We start from the raw sequence: 12,746 nt of genomic DNA on the forward strand, positions 1-12,746 counted from the left end.
TCAAGGACTCGCGTTTCTTAGTAAAAAATATAATTGACCTTTATTGATACATTCACAACAATCACTTTAAGTAGCTGAGCGCCTCCTCCACGTCGGCCTTGGATCCTAGGAATATGGGACTGCGTTCGTGAATCTTCTTGGGCACAATGTCCAAAATGCTGATCTTTCCATCGCTGGCCAGGCCTCCAGCCTGAATCATCAGATAGGCCATAGGTACGCACTCGTACAGCAGACGGAGTTTTCCGCTGGGAGCGGATTTTGTAGCCGGATAGATGAAGATGCCACCGTATTTGATGGTACGATGCACATCTGCGACCATGGATCCTACGTACCTCGCTCCATAGGGCTTTCCCTTGGCGGGGTCCTTCTTGGCCGCAATGTAGTTGAACACACCATTCTCCCAATCCCCTGCATAACCCTCGTTGATCGAGTAAATCTTCCCCTTCTCCGGCACCCGCATGTTGGGATCGGTCAGTATGAACTCTCCGATGGCCGGGTCGTAAGTGAAGCCATTCACTCCGGAACCTAGACCTAGGACTATTGCTGTGGCCGAGCCGTACAGTGCGTATCCGGCGGCGACCACCTGATTACCAGGCTGCAGGGCATCCTCCACTGTGGGCGGACCATCGCTTTTCTTGCGGTAAATGGCAAAGATCGAACCGATCGACACCAGACAGTCTATGTTGGAGGATCCATCCAGGGGATCGAAGCACACGATGTATTTGCCCTGGAGGAGAAAGAACGAATAATCTATTGTTTCAAAACAAATAGTCTCTACGAAGGAGAGGAAATCATCATGAAAATATTCAACAATTTAAACGGGGCTAGAAGATATCTCAGAGATAGAGCCATCTTAGCTGAAAGCTAATTCACACCATATAACCTTACCTGTTTCTCCACTTCCACCTCGATCACGTTCTCGTTCTCTTCGGAAACCATGAGACATGTGGTATAGGATGATTTCAGCATGTTGATGAACAGCTCGTTGGAGAGCACGTCGAGCTTTTTCACTTCCTCGCCCTGCACATTCACGTCGCCAGCGAATCCATGGAGCTGGGCGATACCGGCCTTCCGGACCGCGGATGCTGTAGCCTTAATGGCAGTTTGGATGGAGTTGAGCAGCTGAGAGAGATCGCCAGTGGCACTCTTGAACTTTCGCTGCTCCTGCAGCACGAATCGCGTCAGCGTCATCGCATTGGAGTCAAAAGCTGGCCCCTGTTGACTCATTTTGGCTATTATATATGCAAAAAAGATGGCTTAGTTATACTATACTGCTAACAAGATTTTAAATGGGATGATGACATTTTGCTGGATATGATTGCGACGGGATTAGAATAGGATTAAAATAATCGATTATTTGCAGAGCCACACATAATTAAAGATATTACTTTGGCGAAAGCTAAAGAAAACAGTTAGGTACATATGCACAAATAACATCGATAGGCTCTGAAAAGGATTTGGGATTAAACACGGGGTATTCAACTAAAGGCTTGGCGGTAAAGCATGGTTATCATTTTGGAGCTCAGCAACTGGTTACAACTATTTCTGGTCAGTGGAACGAGTTTAGGTGGTACAGGCGGGCATAGTATTCGGGAAAAAGCACATTGGGGTAAAAGGAGCTGGGCAAGAATGAAGGAGCAGGAAGCAGGAGGCTACTTCACTTACAATCACCGCTACTGGCCGCCATTATTGGTTATTTGTAGATATAGGACGCTCTCGAAATGGTGCGGTTCCTGTGGGATCCATTAAAGTAAAAACAATTACCAATTTAGTAGAATTTAGCAGAACTGGTCGGTGCGTCTATGGGAAGGTCGAATCAGTGACCCCATTTTGTCCCTAGTGGTTTTTCGGGGGCTTGTTGCATAAAAAATCACTATCAAAAACTTGTCACTCTGATTATGCGTGTTTTTGTTTCTGTGGTTGTGGTTTGTATTCGACTAGCTGATAACCTGTTTGCTCTACAAAAAATCACACAAATGTGTTATGGAAAAATGTTTAAATGTAGAACAGCAAAATATTATTTCTGCCGGCAGATCTAATACATCGACACGTGCCCCTTATTTATTTTTGGAACGCCTCCGCGTAGCACCCGATTAACTGAGTATATATCAACGCATAGAGTATAAGTAAACAGAGTATCTATAGGAAAGTGTACATATATCTCTTTTAATCATCCATAACAGAGCGATCTAAATGACTTTCAGGCGTGTCCTTAGCGCCGCCATTGACCTTAAACATTTGTGGAGCTTCAGCAAGAACCCAAGAAATGCACTTTCACTTACAACAAATCGACAAACTCTGGCAAACAAACAACGAACCGCGGTCGACGGCTGATCTAAAGAGACTACTTTTGGCTTTAGTCCACGGCCACGACGACGGCGAAGAAGAGCCAGCGAAACGTCACTGCCGGCATACCCTTTCAGAAAGTGTGTGCACTTGGCTGAGTTGCTTGGAACATAACTATGGGAAATAGGCGTTAATATGATCCTAAGGAAGATTTAATAAGTAACTATTCATCTTTTCACTGGAAACGTATATAAAGAGTATACAAAGAGTATAACTAAGTTCTTACAATTCATTAATTAAATTTAAAAAATAAGAATGAACTGTATGGAAGAATATTCTTTATAAATATAGAAAGTGTTATATAATTGTTATACAAGTTCGCAGAAACCAGTGTTAGGGAATAGAAAGTTCGGCTTGCAAATCTGCTCCTACGTTTTGTTTTGTTTTCAGCGGCGGCCACTGATAGCACGTATGTACATATGTATATGCATACACACAGAAAAAGTATATAGAAGAGAGTGCGGAGTGGAAGAGAGTCCAGATGGGGAGCATAAGCTGCGAACACAGGCACAGACATATGGCTCCAAAACTAAGAGGGAGCCACATACGAAGAGTGGAAAAGAGTTGGGAAGCTTGCCGATGAAAATGCCTTATGGCATCGATGGAGGCTTCACTAAAAGCGCATTTTAAAGAGGAAGTTTGTGTTTATATTGTGAAATGGTATACGAAAATACGTGTTATAGTAGTAGGAGACTAAAATCAAAACATTTATTGTGCATAGTTACTAAGTGGCATGTGTGATTTTTATTACCAATCTAATCCAATCGGGGGAGGCTCGCCCCCAGCAGTCTACTTGGGCATTGGCCTTATCAATAGTAAGATAAGCCCTGGAGTACTACTTACTAATTTCTGTATTTACTAGGAAAATACAAGTGGCCAGAGCGACTGCGCCTTGTCATTGCTTCGACCTTAGATTGTATATTATTCCGCAGCAATCTTCCGTTTTTCGTTAATTTGCGACCGATTAGAGTGTGTCTACCAAGTTGAAAATAACCCAAAACACGCTCGAAATATATTATAAAAAATACATAATATTTCATGATATGTCTATGAGGTTGTACTCACAATTTTTATCTCAAGAATAGTGTTGGCTTCGTGTTTTGTTGACGTCAAGAAAAGGCTTCACAGTCCAAAGTATCAACTTAATAGTGATTTATTCATATGAGCATATGGAAGTCCATGTCCTCCAGGGCTCATGTTTAATGCCAACAACTAGTAATTTTTCGAGGGCATTCCTGCTAACCCATAATTACCAATCAATTTGAAACATTTAACTCTTACCTCCCGCACTTGACAATGGGTGTCTCACTAAAATGGCTGTCTGAAAACCCGCAATTATTTTGCCATTGTTAAGTGCATTTCCATCCACCCCAATTCAATCCAATCCCACCCGCTTCCGCCCACCCACTTGGGCACCAGGACATGCGCAGGGCGTGGCAGTCAGCCAACCCCATACATCAGTATTCCCGCTGCTTAACCATATTAGTTGCTACTTTGTGTTGTCAATTGGATTTGATTGCCCAGCGAGGAGGCGGGAGATCTTCCCCGCCAAGTAACACTTTTCCAGCATTCGCATAATTCGCTCTGTTCTGTTTATTGTAAGCACTATGTTCTGGATAAGAAGTCGCAGGGAACTAATATATCTTAAAATGGAAGTTCTCGAATACAATCACTAAATTTGATTAGTTTAAGACTTAACACATGACTAGAATACTCGTTCAAGAACTCGTTGGTATTTACACTGTTTTTCGATTCAATTCAAATATGTGGGGGAAATACAACTATAAATGTGTCAAAATCTGGTTGCTTTTATAAGTAAAATAGGTGTTCTGGTTTTTTTGGAAGTTCAGTGGCGATTTCGAAAAGGGTCAAGTAGCTGGATGGTATCTGTTAAAATCAATCAATTAATTTAAACGTGACAATGTGAAACTCCACAGTTATAGAGGAATTCTTACTAATTAGTAATGGTGCATATTTTGAAATGGTTAGCATTGCTCGCGGTGATAAGATGTGTTCTTTTGTAACTGACAATAGAACATCAAATGTATTAAACTGAAATTTGTTAAGGGAAATGCAGCGATAGTATTGTGATTTACTTGCACAAAATAGTCGTATTTTAGTTGTATTTCCCCAACTGAAACACCGAAAACTTGACTAATTTAGGATGCAGGTCCTCTCCCGATCGAACTATCTATGTTAACTGGTAGAGTTTCGCATCGCCGACGATGTCCACGTCGCTGGAGTTGTCCTCGTCGCCACTGTCCGCCTCCAGATCAGAGTAGTCATCCGTGGAGTATCCCTGCTGCATCAGGCACATCTGCAGCTGCTGCTCGCTTGTGGGCTGAGTGGGCGTGCCGCCGACGGATCCGGGATTCAGTTTGCCGTGCTTGGAGTCCCCGGAGGAGGAGGTGGCTTCGCCCGGCTGCTTGCCCGGTTCGCTGCGTGAGAAGTCGACGGGCTCTGTGGCATGGAAGAGTCAAAGAAATTTCCACAAAATTTAGAACTAATTTGATTTGTGGAGAAACTTGAGCAAAACTTTTTGCATCGGAAGGAGCCAGCTAAAAGCCAAAAGGTCTAATTGATACTCCAAAAGTTCCTCAAAGAAACTACTCACAGTCTTTTGCCTCTTTTGCCCTCAATTATTTTCAAGTGGTCTAGTTTCTGAGGCTTTGTGACCGACTTGAGAACCGCTGACCACTTCTGTTCGAAATGCCTTTTGACAATTTAATTACTAACTCAAATATTTCATTGTTTCAAGGCTGGAGAACTTGAATAGTTCTTTTTCATTCTACTTGTTTTTATCAAGTCCGCAAAGTAAATTGGCGACATTAAGAAATTTAATAACATTTCAAAGGAGTCCCTTATTAATATACTACTTGATATTAAGGAGTGTAATTAATATAGTAGTAATATAGGAAAAAAATAAATAAATGACTATAAATCAATGTGCTCACCATTGGCATTGTCGCGCCGGCGCAGCTGCTTTTTGTGCTTCATGCGGCGGTTCTGGAACCAGGTCTTCACCTGCGTCTCGCTGAGTCCCAAGGCGGTGGCCAGCTCCACGCGCTCCGGCGTGGAGAGGTATCGCTGACCCTCGAACCGCTTTTCCAAACCGGACAGTTGCGGATCACTGAACACAGTGCGGGCCTTCCTCCGGCGGCAGTGGCGCAGGGCATTCACGCCCATTCCCAGTCCGAGGGCCAGTTCCGGCACACATCCAGGCGCTCCGAAGAAGGGCGCTCCACCGAACAGGCTGGCTGAAAGGGTCGGATGCCAAAATTTGGTTAACTTCGTTATACCATAGTTGGAAGGAATGGAAAGTTTCGGTGTTGATGGCCATTTACACCGAGTGTTCTGAGTTTTAGTTTTCCTAAATGATATCATTAGTTGTCCTACCAATTTGGGTTTTATATTGGAGAAGTTCTTAATGTGGAATGAGGAAATGTCCATTTTTATTTTTGATTGGCAATATATAGCTAAGGTATAGGACTTTCACTTATTTGTTTAATGGATCAATTTACCAACATATATATTATTAGGCGAAAAGGGAAAGCTTCTAGGATGCGGAGCAATACACACCTTGTGATAGAAAATAGGGATCCACGGACTTGTAGGTGCCCGAGGACGGAGAGAGATATCCGAGGGTCATTTGGAGAAATCCGTGATCGGTGTACGGTGCATTCGGATACAGCACTCCATTGGATGCGCCACTTCCTCCATTCATGGGCGGCGGAGGCGGAGGCTGAGGCTGAGTTGTTGGCACCGGCGGATGTGTTCCCGCTCCAGATCCCAATTGCTGGGAAATCTGATCTCCGTTGTAGTGAGATGCTCCATGTCGTGAATGGTGGTTAGACCTACGGATCAAGGGGTTCAATTAAGAGTATATTGTAGTGTCTTTAATGCTGTATAGTAGTATAGTATATTTTTGCCTCTATGCTATTTGCCATATGCTTTTTCAAAATGCTTAACTTTACGGCAGGTTTTCCAATGACCGCACTCGATTTCGAATGCCTAAAGTTTTGTTATTTTGTAGTAGTTCACATGATTAATATTACATTGTTTTCTCATTTATTTCGACATTAAATCACTCTATTTCACTTTTCTTGGTATTTATAAGTGGCACATTGGCTTCAAATTAGAGCTTTCTAAATGAAATTGTACTACAGTACTATTAAGTCACATATGTCTGAAACCAACCGTTGAGTGTTGTGCAAGGACTTGGCGTAATCCTCGCCAGCATAACCCGACGCAGCCTGGTTGCTGCGCGCAGTAGCCGTCGCGGATGCGGATGCGGATGCCGGCGGATGCGATTGCGGCGGATGCGAATGTTGCGACGGAAGTTTGTGTGGATTATTGTCGTGGGCAAAACCGCTTCTGGCACTTTTCGCCGCATTTCTGTTGCTCTTTGGAGCGTAGTTGTTGCTGTTTGCGGCGATGCTGCTGCTATCACTACTATTGTTATTATTGCTGGCACTATTTAAGTTTTGAAACAATATGTGCTCGATGGAGAATGGCGTTTTTGTGGTCAGCATTGTGGTGGCACTGGCCATCGCAGCCGCCTTGCTGTGCGTGGGCGTGGTGGCGTTGGCATGAGCATGTGCGTCCGCAGGACTCAAGCTGTCCTCATTAAGCATTGCCATTGCGCTGGAGGATGGCCGAGGAGGAGGAGGAGCAGTGTTGGAGACCGGAGTCAGGATATGCCAGCCAGCCAGCCGGGATATATACGTGTCCTTGGACCGCGCGCGCGCTTATGTTGTTTGCTCGTTGACGGTCGCGTTGAGTTTGCGGCAATCACCGCACATCAACCAGCAAATTGCTCTAAACGAGCTGCCAGCAGACATGTGCGAGCGAGCCGGCGATATGGTCCTGCATCCTGCGGAAAATCAGGGGGAAAAAATGTGAGCGCAGCACCCCGTTCTCAGCCAGTGCCACCCCCTCCACAATCCGCAATCCGGCTGCAGTTGGGCCTGCCTTGCGGTGCCCGCTTAGAGCGGCAATATTCGGGGAATCCCCGTAAGCGGGCACATGAACACACCCCTACATTTGCATGCTCATAGGGTTGTCCTGCTCTGGCAGGATTTTGAGCACCCATCTCTCTGCTGGCATCCGCATCCGCATCCACTGGACATCCGATTAGTGCGGAAAAACCTTAGAGTAATTGGCCCCCGTTAGCCGCAAATAAGTTGCACAACTATGCGTCCTTGCCGCCATTTTGTGAGGCAGGCACGTCCTGCCCGTCCCTTGCCACCCATTTGGCACCCACTCGCATAATTAACGTGTCACGGCCGCCATTGTTGTCTGTCTGGCTGATGATGTGCGTGCATTAAATGCCACAATTATTATAATTGAATTAAACAATCGATTCTGTTGCTGTGACAGGATAATTGCTAGGTGGAGCCAACGCAACTGTACCCGCTGGGTTGGGGGACACACATTCGCCTGCTTTGCATTCATACATTTTTTACCCCGAGCGGTTAATTGAATCGAAGCCCCACATAGCCGTACACCGCCCACCAAGGACACCCTGCCCCACACCCACTGAGTGCCACCACCGAAAAGGGGGCGTACCTCCTTTGCTGCAAGCCACCAATCACTGAAGAGCTCGCCAAGGGGTGGCTTTCGCCATATGTTCGTCCTGTTTCGTCCTGTTTATTCGAGCACCAGTCTTAGCACTGCTGAATGTCCTGGATCCTTCAAGGGGAGAGCGGGGGCCTCCAGAAACAGAGCAGGAAGGATGGACAATAACGAGACAGCGCTGAGAGAGAAAAAGCATATGACGACGATGCGACCAAAAAGCAAGACAAATTTGCTCGTTTTATTAATAAAATAAGTCACGCAAACTAAGTCGAACGTCATTATTAGGTTAAAGCCCTAAAACGGACGCATTAGGATGGCATTCGAGTGATCGCGGTGATGGTTGGGGTCGCGTTTGTGCTGTCCTGTCCCTGGGCAAAAATATCTCAGCTTCTCTAAGCACATTAAACCATTTATTTTTTATGAGCCTAAAATATGGTCGGAAAGGTTATGGGGTTGTGCTTACGAAACAAATATTTAATTGTATTTAAAAGAAAATACTATAATAGTACTTTAAAAAGTTAACCTAGTTTCAGAAGTGCTCTCCCTATTTTAAAATTATTAAAAACGACAGTATTTATCTTTTGATATTTTCTTAATTTAAATCTTTTTTAAAAATACTTTTATACAACTCCTAATAATATAGTAATTTGTACATATATGAGAAATCAACCTGAAATTTATCTAAAAGGAAGAAAAGTAATACAGAAAAATATTTTGATATTTTATAATATATTATATAGTCGTTCCAACTCGATCTCGATCCAGAGACGGACATAAGCGGAAAAAAGGTATTCCAGCCAGAGATGAGCACTCCTCTCACCTGGCTGAAAGCTCTTAACTGGCTGCTCCACCTCCACCTCCACATCCACCTTCCCGGACTACTCTTCGGTGTCATCCATTGTTAACCCGCTGACATGAACGTGCCAAAGGGCCTTTGTGAGCACATATATTTTGTTCAGTTCTTTTTTGAGTCTGCTTGGCTGGGTGTGTCTACCTTGTGTTTTTTTATTGATTTTTCGCTAGCTCGAAAACAGCGGATTTGCGAAAGGAGATTCCCAGGGCCAACTATGAGGCAGATCATATTTTCGAACCATCATTTAGTCTGCCTAATTTCCCATTGTTGCACGTGCCCGTCTGATGGACTGAGCCTAATTTTTATAATAATAAAAATGCTACTACGTCCGGGCATCGAATTGCCAGCCACTTTGCGGTTTAAGCTGAAGGCGGGTGCTTTCCTTGGGGCAATTACAACATTTTGTGTCAGTTTGTCTGGCAAATCCTTCTGTGCTGTCTACATGAACGTCTCCTTGAATCCTCCTTTTTTGTGTTAGCATAATTCCCTGGAATCAAAGCTGAAGTGTGTCACCGATCAGGTTACACAAGCCATAGGTCGTGCCCGACTCGCAACAGGGGTGATTATTGGCGGCACATCGCCTCAGATCCTCTTTCCGCATTTAAGTTTGATTCTCGGTAAATTAACTTCTGATACAAGCAACACAAACTTGAACATCCTTGCGGGTCCTTTGTTTTTGGGAGCAGCGCTCAAGTGGCTACATCCTTACGCTTCCTTTGTTGTATTGTAGTTTTCATTTGTTAAACCTTCGATGATGAAAAATTCGTACTTGTAGTTCGTGTTTTTTCCTATTCCTTTCCTTCGAACTAATCATAACCAACTTTAGGTTCAATTTAAGTTAGTTATTTATATAAGTTCACGTGAACTACTACTATTTAACCATGCTTATATTGTTTGGTCGAGTATTTTTAAAGCGAGGATTAGTTATGGAAAATTGTGAGTATTTTTATAATTGTAGCAATGGGACGGCTGAGTAACTTGTCCCAACGATATATCATTATAGCTCGGCCACTTCAATCGTTGATATTCATATTCGTATTTATATTCATATTCAAAGATTTTAAAAGGAACACAAGGAATCAAAAGTTTGTTTCAAATCTTCGTAGTCCCCCAATTGTTAATCACTGTACATATATTGTAAATAATTCTAAATATTGTTGTAACTAAATACTTAAGTAAATACTGTTGAAGTCCGGCTGAAAGCCCCAGCAGCAGGTATAGCCGATATCTAATTGTAACATAAGTTTAAAACTTTTGTCTACAATGTTCAAATAAATAAATAAAAGTTTGTTTGTCTTCCTGAAAACAGGATCAACCATGGCCACTTTTCACGTCTCTTCACTTCTTTAAAGGATTTCTGTAACCCAGTTTTTAAACGCCTTAGGCAACGGAAACAAGCTATATACACGTATAATTAAAATCGATTTTTTTAAAATAATAATGAAAAATGCAGTCCAGGCACCATCGACACTTTTACCTCAGCGCTGTATGATCTATTTTTGATTGATTAGCTTTCATGAGAATATGTTACCCACTACAAGAAGGTATGAAGAAGATAATAGACCTAGTTCTTCATAGTTCAATGGCTAAGCTCCTATTAGAACTCACCTAGCTTGTCCCACTCTAGAAAAATCCTCACGTAGTTCGCAATCAAATGGCTATTCGACATTTAAATAAGAAATATGTTCGAAAATTGTTGCGTTACGCCCACCAAAAATGCCATATCCGGGAATTCAGTGGCTGAACAATCGAGCGTGTTGAAGGGCCTGGTTGGCTGTTCAGTAGATTTCACGATAATTGCGCGGGATAAATTCAATTAAATAGCACACTACATGGCCGTACAGCCCGACAACTGTATCAAAATAACAGCGATGCTGCCCCCGCCGGCTGATAAAATCGGAAAATGCCAGCAAATTACAAACTGCCCCTCGACAAATCATCGTGTGCACATATTTCGATGTAATTTAATATGTGGCACGCGTTCGGGAAAGTTTTGCCTTCCTAGCTCGACTCTTTCTACTCCGCACGTATTTTCATTTCATTTTTTCTTCCTCTGAACTCTCGTTGTTTGTTGGCTGGGAAAGGACCTAAAGGACTTGTGACTCCGGACGACGACGGGTTCATCCACAATTGTTGCCAATGAGAGCAATTGTGTGCCGCAAGGGGTGAAGGAATGGTGCCCAAGTAGGGGGAGGTGGCAGGATAATTGCATTTGTTAGTGCTCTAATTGTCAGGGCGGTCTAATTCGAGTACGAGGGACAGTACGAAAAGGTTACTGGGCCTAGGATCACAACAAGAGACCTTTAATAAGCAGCCGACCGCCCAAAACAAAGCACTACAAAAGCGGAAAACGCCACTCGTCGGACAGTTCAAGTTCCCTCGAGGGAGAAATAGTGGGTGCTCTAACGATCCTAACTCTGAGATTTTGACAATTTAACACCGACAGACTGACAATTAAATTTAGAAAATAATGAAGCGATTACACACAGCATCGATGTTATTAAATTATTTCCCCATTTCCAATGGATTACCCATAACATGCTGAACCTAATACTTCTGTTACAAAACTATGTAAATGATAATAGAAGTTTCCGTATAAATACTTAAGATTACTTAACGTATATTCTCTCCTTTATCTATATGTTATATTTCTTTCCACGAAAAATGTAGTTAACACGAAAATGTTTTACTAAAGTAACATTTTGCAATCCCTGTAAGAATCTTGAAACAGAACAGGTTCAAAATGAGGGCCAAGCAATTAATATTTTAATATTTAAATACAATAATGTCTTATCAATCGAGGTGCTTTATAATCGCTTGTTCCAATCTAGTGCCTTATTTGCAAGGAAATTAAATTCCTGTCGTGCCCAAGAGCTAGAAGCTGAGGAAGAGAAGTCATCTGCTGATTTAGTCCGTGGAGAGGCTTGTTATGTTTATTCCAAAATAATTGCCAGCACGTGCTCTATCAGCGTCAATCAACCCAAACAGACAGCCAGTGGACAGGAGGGCATCTTGGGCGGAAGCAAAAAGAGTAAATAAAAGTTAAACATCAAGAGTGAGTGGGGCAGTCCATGTGCAAAACGTTTTCGCACTTATGCACATCATTTACTCCGTTCGCCGCTGAGCCCGCATCGCATCGAAGGATGTGTTATCGTGAGTCCTTTCGGGGTGGCTCTGCATCCGCGTTAAGTAGCCGGCTAACAACTGATTCAGATTCAGCGATAAGACATCCCATGTCGCTACCCTCTCATCCTGTCACACTTCCGACCCGCTGTGCATCTCTATGGCAATTTAATCAAATTAATTTTCTCACGTGCTCTTTTCTGCTTCCCAGCAGGTTCTAAAATAAAAGCAGAGGACAATGCTTATGGCTAATAAAATTATGGACTTATGGCTTAACGTTGGGTGGCCCACGCCTTCTCTTTGAACTCCATGTATTATTAGCAGGACGACGAAAGAAGAATAGATCAGCGGGAATGTTAAGGCCAAATATGTATTGCAGAGGTTGAATTCCTTTCACTACTATAATAACATTCGTCTTTATTACCCAATGTAATTACATGTAAACAATTTACACAAAAAACAGATGGTCGAGTGTCGCGACTAAAAACTTAAATGCTTAGGCGGAGATCCCGTACACAGCGAATATAGAATTATTTTGTCATATTTATGAGAACCGGCGGAAAAAATCCCCAGATCACAGCGTTCATACGGACAGACAGACGGACAAACAGACGAACTTTATAGAGTCTACCTGTTACATACTTTTTAACGAATGTAGTATACCTTTTTAGCCGACGAGTAGCGCATATATCAAGAGAGAACGCTGCAGTCCACTTCCAGGGCTATCCAGTAGCCTTGATTCAGCTAATGGGGGCGCGAAGGAGAAACTTCCTATTTTTTTAGCACATCGATAGTAGTTGGCAAGAAATATAAGTATGAACGGGAAAACTTTTTTCGGTTTGTGGGC

The 12,746-nt window shown here is 43.0% G+C and overlaps 2 protein-coding genes across 3 annotated transcripts; both read right to left on the bottom strand.

Annotated features, from left to right (window-relative positions):
* Positions 1 to 13: 13 nt before the first annotated feature.
* On the bottom strand, positions 14 to 2,371 carry LOC6549100 (fructose-1,6-bisphosphatase 1). Of its 2 annotated transcripts, XM_026980414.1 has the most exons (4): positions 2,283 to 2,371; positions 1,666 to 1,733; positions 889 to 1,232; positions 14 to 727 (listed from the first exon to the last, which is right to left on the bottom strand). In XM_026980414.1, exons 2-4 carry the CDS (start codon positions 1,685 to 1,687, stop codon positions 62 to 64), a joined length of 1,032 nt encoding a protein of 343 aa, XP_026836215.1. In that variant the 5' UTR covers positions 1,688 to 1,733; positions 2,283 to 2,371; the 3' UTR covers positions 14 to 61. The 2 variants fall into 2 exon arrangements, with proteins under 2 accessions (XP_026836215.1, XP_015012041.1); XM_015156555.2 differs by lacking the exon at positions 1,666 to 1,733.
* Positions 2,372 to 4,464: 2,093 nt separating this feature from the next.
* On the bottom strand, positions 4,465 to 7,131 carry LOC6549099 (brain-specific homeobox protein). The gene is made up of 4 exons (XM_001974175.3): positions 6,544 to 7,131; positions 5,926 to 6,200; positions 5,301 to 5,603; positions 4,465 to 4,806 (listed from the first exon to the last, which is right to left on the bottom strand). Exons 1-4 carry the CDS (start codon positions 6,984 to 6,986, stop codon positions 4,538 to 4,540), a joined length of 1,290 nt encoding a protein of 429 aa, XP_001974211.1. The 5' UTR covers positions 6,987 to 7,131; the 3' UTR covers positions 4,465 to 4,537.
* Positions 7,132 to 12,746: the final 5,615 nt, after the last annotated feature.

Source organism: Drosophila erecta, unplaced genomic scaffold (assembly GCF_003286155.1).
Source record: "Drosophila erecta strain 14021-0224.00,06,07 unplaced genomic scaffold, DereRS2 tig00000092-arrow-pilon, whole genome shotgun sequence".
Taxonomy (NCBI): domain Eukaryota; kingdom Metazoa; phylum Arthropoda; class Insecta; order Diptera; family Drosophilidae; genus Drosophila; species Drosophila erecta.